This window comes from Protopterus annectens, chromosome 3.part1, assembly GCF_019279795.1.
Source record: "Protopterus annectens isolate FY-2018-M chromosome 3.part1, PAN1.0, whole genome shotgun sequence".
Taxonomy (NCBI): Eukaryota; Metazoa; Chordata; order Ceratodontiformes; family Protopteridae; genus Protopterus; species Protopterus annectens.
Window position 1 is genome coordinate 76,763,893 of NC_056732.1, and position 12,493 is coordinate 76,776,385.

A 12,493-nucleotide genomic window follows, 5' to 3' on the forward strand; every position below is an offset into this window, starting at 1 on the left:
GGACAGTCCTGTAGCTTCCCATTTCGTTGCAGTACATAAGGGTGAAATTGAAGGATTTAACTTCAGTGTTTTGGCCAGACCCCATTTACTTGGAGGAAATTTTAAAAAATAATTAAGTAGGTTGGAAAACAGGTTAATTTTCAACAATCATACTTTATATCCCAGAGGGATGAATTTAGATGGTGGAATGGGTTGATATTTTTGTTTATTTTGTTTGTTTTTTCTTATTTTCATTGGCCTTTGTCTGCTTTTATTTGTTTTTGTCTGCTTGTGTTTTCATTAACCAAAGGTTATATCAATTTGTTTAGCTAGTTTGCAATATTGTATTTTATATATTTAATAATGAATATTTAATATACAAAAAATAAATAAACATAATAGCACTTTAGATTAGGATAGTATTTTAATATAATATAATATAATATAGCAATAACCCACGCCTGGGTGTGGGTAATGCTGGATTTACCCACGGTTGGCGTGGTTTGGTCCCGAGGCGGCCGAGGACCAAACAAAGCCAACTGTGGGTAAATATAGCATTACCCACACCCAGAAGTGGGTTATTGCTATTATACCATGACATTATTTAAGAAAAGAAACTATTACTTTTCTTAAATAATGGCATAGTATAATGCCTGTTTACTGCCCTTCCGCAGATGTCTGGCATCTGCGGCAGTTCTGATGTACTGCGGCGCCTGCGCGGTACATCAGAACTGTGAGCAAAAGCAACGGAGAAAGCAAGATCTCCGTTGCTTTTTTTTAACTGTTTCGCTATGTTAAATGGGTTTAACATAGCGAGACAGCTTTAAAATAAGCAACGGAGATGTCCGTTGCTTATTTTAAAACTGTATCGCTATGTTAAACCCATTTAACATAGCGAACAGTAAAAGCAACGGAGATCTTGCTTTCTCCGTTGCTTTTTTTTAAAAACCTGTCTCGCTATGTTAAATGGGTTTAGCATAGCGAGACAGCTTTAAAATAAGCAACTGAGATCTCCGTTGCTTATTTTAAAGCTGTCTCACTATGTTAAACCCATTTAACATAGCGAGACAGTGTTTTAAAAGTAGAGTTATACTAATGGAAAAAAGTCCGGGCGACTGGACCTTTTTCCATTAGTATAACTCGATTTACAATGTGCACGCTGGCCAATCAGCGTGCACGTTTTGGGGGGATCATGGTATAATAGTATATCATATATATAAGGTGCAATAGAGTTTTTTCAGCTTACAGTTTATTAGTTTTGATTAAATTATTCATTTGATAAGAATTTTGTTACATAAATATTTAATGTGTTTGTGCTTTAAAAAGATGCAATTACAAGTTAATTGAGTGTTGATTAATTAATTGATGTCACTATATATATATATATATATATATATAGGATGTATTACATTCATAAACTGTTCCACTGAAGGCGAATTGCCGAGGTACCAGAACAAATGGATTATTAAATGGAATTATATTCATCCTAGCTTTGGTTTCCTTCCTATGCTTGGACTTTTAATGCTTTTGTGATGAAGGTTGGGTGCCGGGCTGACAACTCGACACCGTAAAACTCCACTGCCAATCATGAGCGGACAGGTGATCCATTGTGGCGACCCCTAACTGGGAAAAAGCCAGAAGAAGAAGATGTGAGAATATGCTACAATATTTAGTTCAAGAAGCAGTTTACAATGTTAAAACAATGATGGAAAATGGAATTATTCTTAGCAGAGCTTTTTGAATAAGTTGTAGCCATATGGACTCAGATGGCTTATGCTACGGTGATAGCAACATATCATTATCTAGAGAGGTAAGAAGACATTGGAAGAGGCAAATGAGAATAATTGCTGGAAAGGATATCATAGGGTGAAGAAATAGAAAAGGTGAGAGAGGCGTGCAGAGAAAAGAGGAGTAGAAAGGAGAAGTGTGAGAGAGATGCAAAGAGAAGAGGGAAGTAGGATGAATGAGAGGCAGTAAGTGAGGGGATAACAAGATAAGATAAAGAAGGATGAAACAGGGATAACGGGGTGTGGAGACCTGCAGAGTTCACTTAATGTGACCTGAGTGAGAGCAGCTGCACTTTGTTTGGGTAAAGAGGTGTTCCTGGAGTTGTTGTCTGAAGTCTGAGTATACTTTTGCATGTCTCAAACTGAGAGAGGACCAGAGTTCCATAGTTTAAGTGCTAGGGTGGAAAATGCCCGGTCGGTGCAATAAAGTTTAGTTTTTGGAGTTAGTAGGGTGGGCTGAGATTGAAAGATACCTTTCAGATTATATGTGGGGGTTTTAATGAAAAGTTTATGAGTGAGAGGGGACGATGTCTCAGGAGAAGTGGCTTTGTGAATTAGTGATCCTAACAGTAGGATGGCTGTCAAATGTACTGGGAGCCATTTAGCTTTGTCGAGAGTTAGGCAGTGGTGTTCATTATTGGAAGAGTTAGTAATGAACTGGCATTTCTTGGTTTGTAAGGTTGTGGCATTTTTCTCTGAGGCTGCAGCTATAATAGGTAGTGCATATTCAAGCTGAGATAAAAGTATGCCTTTGTCTCTGGCAACTTTGGTTGGCTTGGATATAAGAGGTTATAGCTTGTTCTCCCAGAACAGTAGCGTGTTGATCTTTTAGCATGTGTTTTGAATGTGCAGTTGAAAGTTAAGAGATTGGTGTAGACAGATGCCAAGCTATTTGAAGGATGTGGTAGTTTCTATGGTGCTATTGTTAACATCTTTAATATTAAGGAAGATGGGTGCTGTAGCTATTTCTGGTTGGTTCCAAATAGCATTATGTTTGATTTTGAGGGACAGAGCATATGTTTCTGATCTAGTAGCCACTGGTTGAAGGGTATGACATCATCTTGAAGCTGAGTTTCTATAACAGAATGGGATTTGTTTGACCAGACAATGACCATGTCATCTGTAATAAGAATTACAGATATCCGAGGATGATCAGATGAGTTCATATATTAATATGGAAAATAGCAGAGAGGCTAAAGTGGAACCTTTGGGGACTCCTTAAATAAGAGCAGCTCTTTCAGAGGTGGTGGTGCCTACTTCCACCTTAAAGGATCTGTTGATGAAGAAGTGTACAAACCAAGGCTTTTTATCATTACTAATGCCTATTTCAGTTAATTTGTCAAATGGTAAGTCAAAGTTAATTAAGATCAAAGGTTTCTGTGAAGTCAGAAAAGACGGCTCTTGTCAGGTTGCCTTTGTCTATATCGGACAGGATGCCATCTGTGAGGGAGTAGGAAGCTGCTATGGTGCTGTGTCCAGACCAAAATCCATATTGCTTCCAGGATAGAGATGTTATTGGTGTAAATAAGCAGTAATTTGGTTGTAGATAAGTTTTTCTTGTATTTTACCTAAAGTTTGAAGTAACGAGACAGGATGGTATTGCAAAGCAGTAGTTAGTTGGCTTGGGTAGTTTTGGAATACGAGTGACTGTTGTTGTTTTCCATATCAGAGGCATGATCTCATAATCTGAGGCATAGTCCAGGTAGAATATGATTTTAATTTAGAAAAGATAATAAGGACATGCAACAAATCTGTAGAATAATTGGAAACATTCAGTAGGACCCAGATGTATGCACATTAGTGTAAATTGTGGGTTATAAAGTTATTTTATACTCTTTTCAACCACAGGGACTTGATCATTTTAGCCATTGAAGGAATGATTTATTCATAGTATTTTATAGAAAGTAAGATGCTAACATTTGTTTCATAAAACTATTCCTCTGGAGGGTTTAGATACAGTGTTTGTTCAACTACCATCTTATATGACTCGCTAAACAAATGCGTGGAAAAAAAATAAAATGAAATACTGTATCAAACATTTTACACATTTCTGAAAGTTCAGAAACTGTTTTAACCAGCATAGCTTTTAATGAGATTAGCCAGCAGGATAATCTATAATTTTGACTTTTAAGAACAGCATTATTAAGTTCGGACAGACTCACCAAGTTAAAGGAATTATTTTATTGTTACTACTTATAAGGGTAACTCTACTAATATGATTATTCAAGCCTCTATTACAAGTTTATTGGCCCTGTAGACAAGATAAATGTTCTTAAAATACCTGCATACTACTTTGGAGTATTATAGTATATGGCTGGTTTTGGATAATTTGACATGCATGCATATGACACTTCTCAGAGGCCTATGTTAAACAAGCAATAATGTCCAATAGGGTGTGTGTAACTGTGTAAATAACACCTGCCAAGCAGTGTTATGAGGCTTGACGCTCCAGGAGGAGGGCTTCTACACCCCTTGAGGGGCATTATTTATACAGTAACACACACCCGGGAAGGCATTTTTGCACTCAGATGGGCTTGTATGTAAAATGGTTATGTTTTACATACTTATTTATTTTGTTGTTACTATGTTATGTTTGTAGACGCAGTGGTGCAGCAGAAGTGTTGTCACTTCACAGCAAGAAGTTCTCCTGTTCAATTCTCGGCTGGAGCAACTTCTGTGTGGAGTCTGCATGTCCTCCCTGTGGTCGAGTGGCATTTAAAAGACATGTGTGAATGGGTGTGCCTTCGTTGAAGGTTGGGTGTCGGGCTGGCACCTACGCACCATAAAAATTTACTGCCAGTCATTAGCAGACTGGAGTTCTGCTGTGGTGACCCCTAACCATGAAAAGCCGAAAGAAGAACAGCAACATTACTATGTTATGTTTATTCATATCTTTTTGATGTAAAGTAATTCCTATACCTAATGTTTCAAACTTGTTGTAGTTTATGTAAACGGTGTTGGAGGAAGTATTTTACATGCAAATTATAACATTTTCAAAAAATATTCAGATTTTTACTTCATTTTTTGGTTCCTTATTCCTAAAATGCATGGTTTGTTGCCAGTCTTTGGGGACTGAAGTCACTAAATAATGACATACATTTGTGTTTCAGACTTTATTTCCTTTATAAAATGCACGCTAAAACAAACAAAGAGCAATATTTAAAATCTGTTCCTGTTTTTGAGGCTTTGGGCTCCCCTTTATTTTAGACTTTCCAAGTTTCTTGTGCTAAGAGGTTGAAAGGTATGCAGACCTGTTAACTACTGCAGCCACTAATCAATCAATCTCTTTCCCTCTCTGTTTCTCTCACACACACACACACACACACACACACACACACACACACACACACACACACACACACACACACACACACACACACACACACACACACACTCACATACACACAAAGAAAGACACCTGCACTTTAGAAAGTGCATGCTAACACAAATCCTGTTATTTAAGCAACTTTGTAATTTTATAAGAGCAATTTTTAAAATACACACCTATTTTGAACATTTGTAGCCTTTTTGTTTTAGGCTATATCCAGATATCTTGAGCTAAGAGGACAAGAGGTATGCAAACCTTTCAGCTGTTGCTACTGCCGGACCTCTCTCACTCTATACACACACACACACACACACACACACACACACACACACACACACACACACACACACACACACACACACACACACATGCACACACATACACTTTCTTTTTTATGTTTCTTTTACTTTTACACTCACTGAACAGCAAAGTGGTGCTTTGTGAGGGTAAAATAATGACAGCCATTAGCTTTCTTTCAATTGATCTCCATGGCAGCTTAACATGCTGCCGTGAAGAGGTGGGCTTTTTTTCAGTGGGCATTACCTGTACATTAACACCTTGCTGGAGAGTGTTTGTTCTACAATCAGGGTGCCGATGTACAGGTTGTCCATTCTCTAATGTGTTTTAATTACTGATCCAATGAAGTCTGTTAATTGATAAAAGCACTCATCCTTATAAACATGGATCAAGGAAACCTTTTAATGTGTGATCATTTGGCATTTACTATTGGCTGTTTTCTGGAATTCATTCTTTTAGCCCTTAACCTAAATTACATCTATGCCACTCACAGTTTATCCCAGTCTTGATTTTCTTCAGTTAGTCCAGGGTAGGAACCCTCTATCTCTAAAAGGTTTGGATTAACAGCTCTGGGGTTTGTTCCACTAGAGGAGACCTATGACACGTTAGGTTATCTTTGTTAATTATATATATCCACTGATCTGGACAGTTAACTTTTCATAGAAAACCTAGCAGCAAAAAATGTGTAAATGAGTTATGAATGGTTCTATTTTACTTGAGTGACTTTTTAAAAAGGCAAATTTCACATGATTGAATTAATGTGATTGACTGTTTAAAAAGTCAGACATTTACAAAATAGCAGAAACAGCATTTTTGCGAGGTGGGGGAGACAAGCCTGTGATGTGATAGCTACAAGGAAAATCATTCTTGTGTAGGATACCATTACACATTTCTTGGAATTTAGTTTTGACAATGGAAATTTGTTTGGGAAAGGCCCTCTTGTAGGATCTTTCTGTCATCACAGGAGTTTATGGTAGAACTTAGTTTACAAGCATCTGCAAACTTGGTCAGCCATAACCCCTTAAAATGTGCTTTGATCTTGAAAAATAAATGCTAAAGAAGAGTGATCCAAGGACTGAATGCTAGGGCACATGGCTTGTGACAGGTCTTTTGCAGGATGTAGAACCACTCACCCTAATTTCCTGGGATCTATTTGTGAGCCAGTTGATCCAATGAGTTATGTAGGGATTTACATTTATGTGGGAGGTTTTATCTACATTATCTGAGTATGGGATGGTGTTAAATGAATTTGAGAGTTCTAACTATGAGGTTTGTACTGATTTTCCCTCAGCCATTGCTTCAGTAACCTTCTAGACGTTGACCAGGTTAATTAGGCAGGATCTGCCCTTGACAAATCCAAACTGGCTTGGGGTGAGAGTCTGTAGGTTATCCATGTCCTTATTTATTAATTTCATAATGACCCTCCCCACGATTTACAGATGAGGCTGATTAGGCTTATGGGTCTATAATTACCTGAGTCTGTTGACACCACAACCTTTGTGCAAGGGAATGACTGTTGCTGTCTTCCATTCATACAGCACAAAGCTTGTTTGGAGGCTAAATAGCCTCTGTAGGGGGTCTGAGAAGTCCTGTTTTGACTGATCAGTAGGCAGCCTGGCATATTATTTAGTCTCATAGAAGTCGTGCTCTTGGCCTTGGATAATGCCTTGAAGGAGATTTGAGGGAAATGTGCGGCTACAGGTAAGTGATACGGGAATACAGGAGGAGGGATGGGGTAAAGTTTGAGCTACATTTATCTGCCAGTAGAGTGGATATGTCCTCCGGGTCTGAGGATGTGATATCACTTACTATTAACTCTACTCAGTGCTGGGCATTGTTTCTAATTTTTCTAAATAGCTAAAGAAGGCTTTGTGGTTATCTTTTGAAGGGTTGGCTATTTCACCTCATATATGACTTTAGATGATTTGATATGGTTTTGGAGTTCCTCGTTAAGTTTAGCAACAGCATGTTTGGCATGATGAGCATACCTCTCAAATGTCCATATTTTCTCAAAATGTCCTGATTTTTTTTGCCTCATATTTTTGGCCTATTCCTCATAAAATCTGTGGTTTTCTGGCAAATCACTGGGATGATTTGAAGATTGAAGTCGCAAAATAATGACACACATTTCGGTTTCAGACTTCAAATCCTTCAGAAATTTAAATTAACATAAACCCTGTTACTCTAGCCACCTTCTAAGTTTATAAGAGCAATATTTAAAATGTGTCCCTATTTTTGGGCCTTCGTCCTCCCATTTTGTCAGGCTTTGTCCTGATTTCTTGCACCAAGAGGTTTAGAGGTATGATGATGAGCAATAAATGCAATTTTGCATGCAATGAGTTTTTTCTTTTGTCATAGTCTGCTTATATTTGGGTCCCAACACTGGGGTTTATTTTTTTAAATTTGATGTTATACTTACTTTGATGAGGGTAAAGATTCTGTATAAGCAGTGAGGTCATCAAGTTGGAAGGGGAGTTTGAATTTAGCCAGGTTATTACTCAGTTTTAGTAGATTAACCTTAGTATAATCTCTGAGTACTGGAAGATTTGTGGTCCGATTTAACCAAAGAGGAAGTTACAACTGGTAGGGAGCAAAGCTGTCTGAAATTGATAAGGACCAAGTCCAGGATTTAATACTCCTGGTTGGAGTGCAGACTAACTGGTCCAGAGAGTTTGCAATGTTGAAATCCTGAAATTTCTGTATGCTCATGTTTTAGGACATCTTAGTCTCCCAGTTGATGATGGGGTAGATGAAGTTACCTAGGAGAATGGTGATTGGCTTAATTCATAAGGACTCCATACTTTTTAGGTAAGAGGTATGGGATGAGGGGGCATGGAAGTTCAGTAGTTAGCTATGACATGATAAGGGGTTTCATTGATAGTATATTGGATGTGGAGGATTTCCAGGTCACTATCTTGTTAATGAGTCTGGGGGTTAAAGTTTTTAGTGCTTCTTCTAATGGGCTAGGTCTGAACATGTGGCAGGCAATGAAAACCTAAACTGATGGAGTACTCTCATTGGTTTTGGACCAGGTCTACCATGACAATGCACATATTACTGTTTTCCAGGTTAAGGAATACTTGCTGGGAGTGGAATTTGTAAGGCTCCTTCATATTACCCAGAATCTGTTTTGTTATGTTGGAAGCTTCAGAAGGCTGATGTTGCCTAAAAAGGCAAGGATTTAGGCAATATACAAAAGCATATTAGCAGTGTAAGCCTTTCCTTAATACTCATATGTAAAAAAATATTCAATATCTAGAAAAAAAGCTGACTATAATATTTTATGTGGTATCTTGTAATATTTCTGCTTGCCACAAAATGAAACTGCTGAAAGTCTCCAACCCATGTAATGCATTAATTTCACAGTGTGGTAAGAATATCTCTTTGCCTACCCATTCATTTGCTTCTAGATTGTAAAAAATGTATTTCAGAATGTTGTCTTAGGATTTTAACCTGCAATTCAGTTTATTAATAAATTTACTATGCATGAGATATTTTCATTTATCTAATGGATTCTTTGTGAGAAACATTTATGTTATGCCTCCATACCGACCTGTTCAAGTTTATCTGTCTGCTGAGAGCTAGTGTTCCTCTTCCAGAGTAAAGTAAATGATTCCACACTTTTTACTGAACCAGTAAAGGTTGTCAGAAATACATTGGCACTCAAACTGCATTAATGTTTTCATATGAAAAAGTTAATTGAAGCAGATATCAAGACTTAATGTTAAAATTTTGCTTTCCACAACTGTAATTCAGATAAAGGAATAAGTAAATTGCTCCAAATTACATGTTTTGAAAGGATCCAGTTTAAGAGTACTTTCTGTATCTGTATATTAAGTACATATTCTGGCGAGAATATGTGACATTTTTAAAATGTTGAAAAATGTTTTTAAACAGGTATTTCATTCTAAGAACATTGTCTCGGGGAAGACGTTAATTGGTGCATTCAAGCTTGATGTATGGACAGTTTATTCACAGCCAGGTAGGAATTTGCTTTTCTTTATAATTAAGCCTTATTAATTCTGACAGAGAAAATGTATGTTCTTTTGAGTATTAGCTGATGCTAGTTAAGCCTGAAACAATTTACACTGAGGAAAGTATTTTGATTTATAAATTATATAGCTGTGTTTGAAGTGGCATAGGTTATGTAACATATATGTATTTTGATATGACATTATTAATGCTGTATCCTGGAATGTATTGCAGAACACACATTTTTCCATAAATGGGCCCCTTTAACTGACCCCAGTGACATTGCTAGTGGCATCAAAGGATATCTCAAGTGTGACATCTCAGTGACTGGGAAAGGTGATATTAAGAAGTCAACAATACGTTCAGTACGAGAATTGCATAATGATGATATTGAAGGGTAAGAATATGTAATAACGTTTTGTTTTGTAGTTGTTGCAGAGATGCAATTATTACCTGTTAGGGTAGATTTTAATGAAAAATTGAATCTCAGAGTACAGGAATAAAGATGGACACATTACGTGCTATGGCAAAAACAAGTTAAATAGTAAGATGGGCAATAAACTGCAGCAGATCATGTAGAGAAATGCACACAGCAGTAAATTATTTGACATGACTTATGCTAAGTTACACAAGTCAAATGCCTACTTACATACGAAGAAACATTAGAATTACCTACTGAAACATACACTAAATTAGGTTTCTTTTCCAGAAAAATGACAACTTTGCATGGTGTGTTCTGTATCCACTCTAGGAATCTAATTCTGACATATCTGTTTTGTATATTGTGGCACTGTAAGGGATATCATGGCACGTAATAACTGTTCTGCATCATTTAACTGGAAATACATGTTCAATGTTATCGACTGATTTCATAGAGGCAGTTTTGTAGCTATTAATTAACTTTTTGGGATATAGATGGCTTTCTGTTTTCATTCATTTTGTTATTATTCTGACATTTCAAAAGTAAGTTCCCACTTTATTTAGGAAGCTCTTCCTGGAGATAAATATGTCAGTGAGTAAGAGATCTAATTTGCCCTCTCAGAAATTAGTACTTAAGAATTATCTGCTACTATAGACAATCAGTTTCCCAACATTTCTCCAGTCAGCCTGATTGACATGAGCATCCTGGGGCAATGTGGCAATTACCTCATGTATACTGACAGCCACTTGCTCCTAAAGCAAACAAATACAGTATGTGAGAGATGTAACTATGTCATGAAACTAGAATAAGTTCTCTCATGTAACAATAAAGAAGACATCAAACAGGGTGTCAGCACACACACCTCTCCACTCACACAAGATAAGATCAAGACACATAAACCCACATACATTTGGGTGCTAGGATCTGTCAAATCATGCAAGCACTCAAGTCTCTCAGCAACAATTACTGTTATGACTCTGTCATAGTACATAAAGCAAAAAACGCCCAACAAACACCAGGCACCTCCGCAGATACAAAATACAAGTCCACAAATAAAAAGAAGACTGCTGAGGCAAGGCTTCAGGATTTCAAAAACAGTAGGATATCAAACGATAGTTACTAGCAGTACTGTCTTTATTGCAACACAAGCACTTTCACATTCAGCTTCATCAGGTGTATATGCAAAACACTGAAACACACCTTTTTAAACACTCAGTTACATCACATGACTTCCACTAATCAGTTTTAAAGGTATAACATTCATTAAAATAAATGACTTTATATAATAAAATTTACTCACAAAGTCATAACACAACTAAAAAGCTTATGTATTAAAAACATTTCATCTATTAAAAAACAGGACTACCTACGTAAAGCTCTTTTACCAAGGACAGGTTTCATGGGCACACAATCATTAAGCCCATGCCCATGATTTGCTCTAAGCATAACAATCCATTTCGCCTCCATCTCCTCTGTTCTGGCCCTAATATCTCCACCCCTTAAACTCTCATATGTTCTACAAACAACCATAAACTGGAATTTATGCTGTTCCCCCATGTTTAAAACATGTTTTCTTTCCTAATGTGGTAATTATGTTTCCTAATTCTTTCTTTTAAGGTATGATCTGTCTTACCTATATAGAATTTGTTACAGAGTGAACAGCTAGCCAAATAAACTGCATGTGTAGTCTCACAAGTGGCACTGACCCTGATGTCAAAAACTTTTCCAGTATCTGGATGCTTAAAAAATATTTCTTTGTTGATATATTTACATTGTGCGCATTTACCACAAGGTTTAGTTCCAAATTCTACCTTATCATGATTTTTATCTTTAACATTACATAATCTTCTCTTCAAATTCTTCTTATTCCTGAATGTAAACTGAGGTTTCAGCCCTACTATTCTGCTAATATGTGGATCTGTTACTAATATTTTCCAATGTTCATTAATTATGTCTGTATATCTCCTAACATCCCTTGAATAAAGTACATTCTTCCCTAAGGGGTCCTTCCGAAAAATAGGGCCTAGCTCTTGTCTCCCTCAACTGTCTAACAACCACAGCACTGTTCTGGATCATGTTTTGATTATAGCCCCTTTCTAAAAGCTCACAACCAGTTCTAGCTATTTGCTTCTCATACTCATCATTGTTGACACTCAACCTAGAAGCTCTAAAGAACTGGTTTTGAGCTACATTCTTAAAAACATACTTAGGATGCATGCTATCTCTAGATAATAAATTATTCACATGACATTCCTTTCTAAATAATCTAGTGGAAATTCTATCCACACCATCCTTCTCTATAAAAACATCTAAAAAACTAATACCTACATCTGAATAATTCAGTGTAAACTTCAGAAACTGTGTTGACTCATTAATATACTCAACAAAATCTATTACTTGTGCTATGGTCCCCTTCCATAAAAGAAAAAGGTCATCAACAAACCTTCTGTAAAATAAAATCAAATTACTAAAGGATCCTTTCAATAAATGCTCTGATTCCCAGGTTAACATAACTGCGTTCGCATAACTGTTGGAGCATGAGCTCCCCATCACCACACCATTTTTTTTGCCAATATATCTGATCTTTGAATAAAAATACATTATTCATGAGTACAATACTCATTAATTTCTGCAACAACACAATTTCAACTGCACTAAATAATCCAAACTTAACCATCAGTTTCCTTAAAAAATCAATTCCTATCTCAT

At 36.7% G+C, this 12,493-nt stretch overlaps 1 protein-coding gene across 1 annotated transcript in view; it reads left to right on the forward strand.

Annotated features, from left to right (window-relative positions):
• LOC122797634 (otoferlin-like) overlaps positions 1-12,493 on the forward strand; it is a 1,687,021-nt gene that overhangs the window by 110,336 nt on the left and 1,564,192 nt on the right. Inside the window, exons 4-5 of the mRNA XM_044066178.1 lie at positions 9,289-9,373; positions 9,598-9,760. Coding sequence (XP_043922113.1) covers positions 9,289-9,373; positions 9,598-9,760 — 248 coding nt within the window. The remainder of the gene's footprint in view (positions 1-9,288; positions 9,374-9,597; positions 9,761-12,493) is intronic.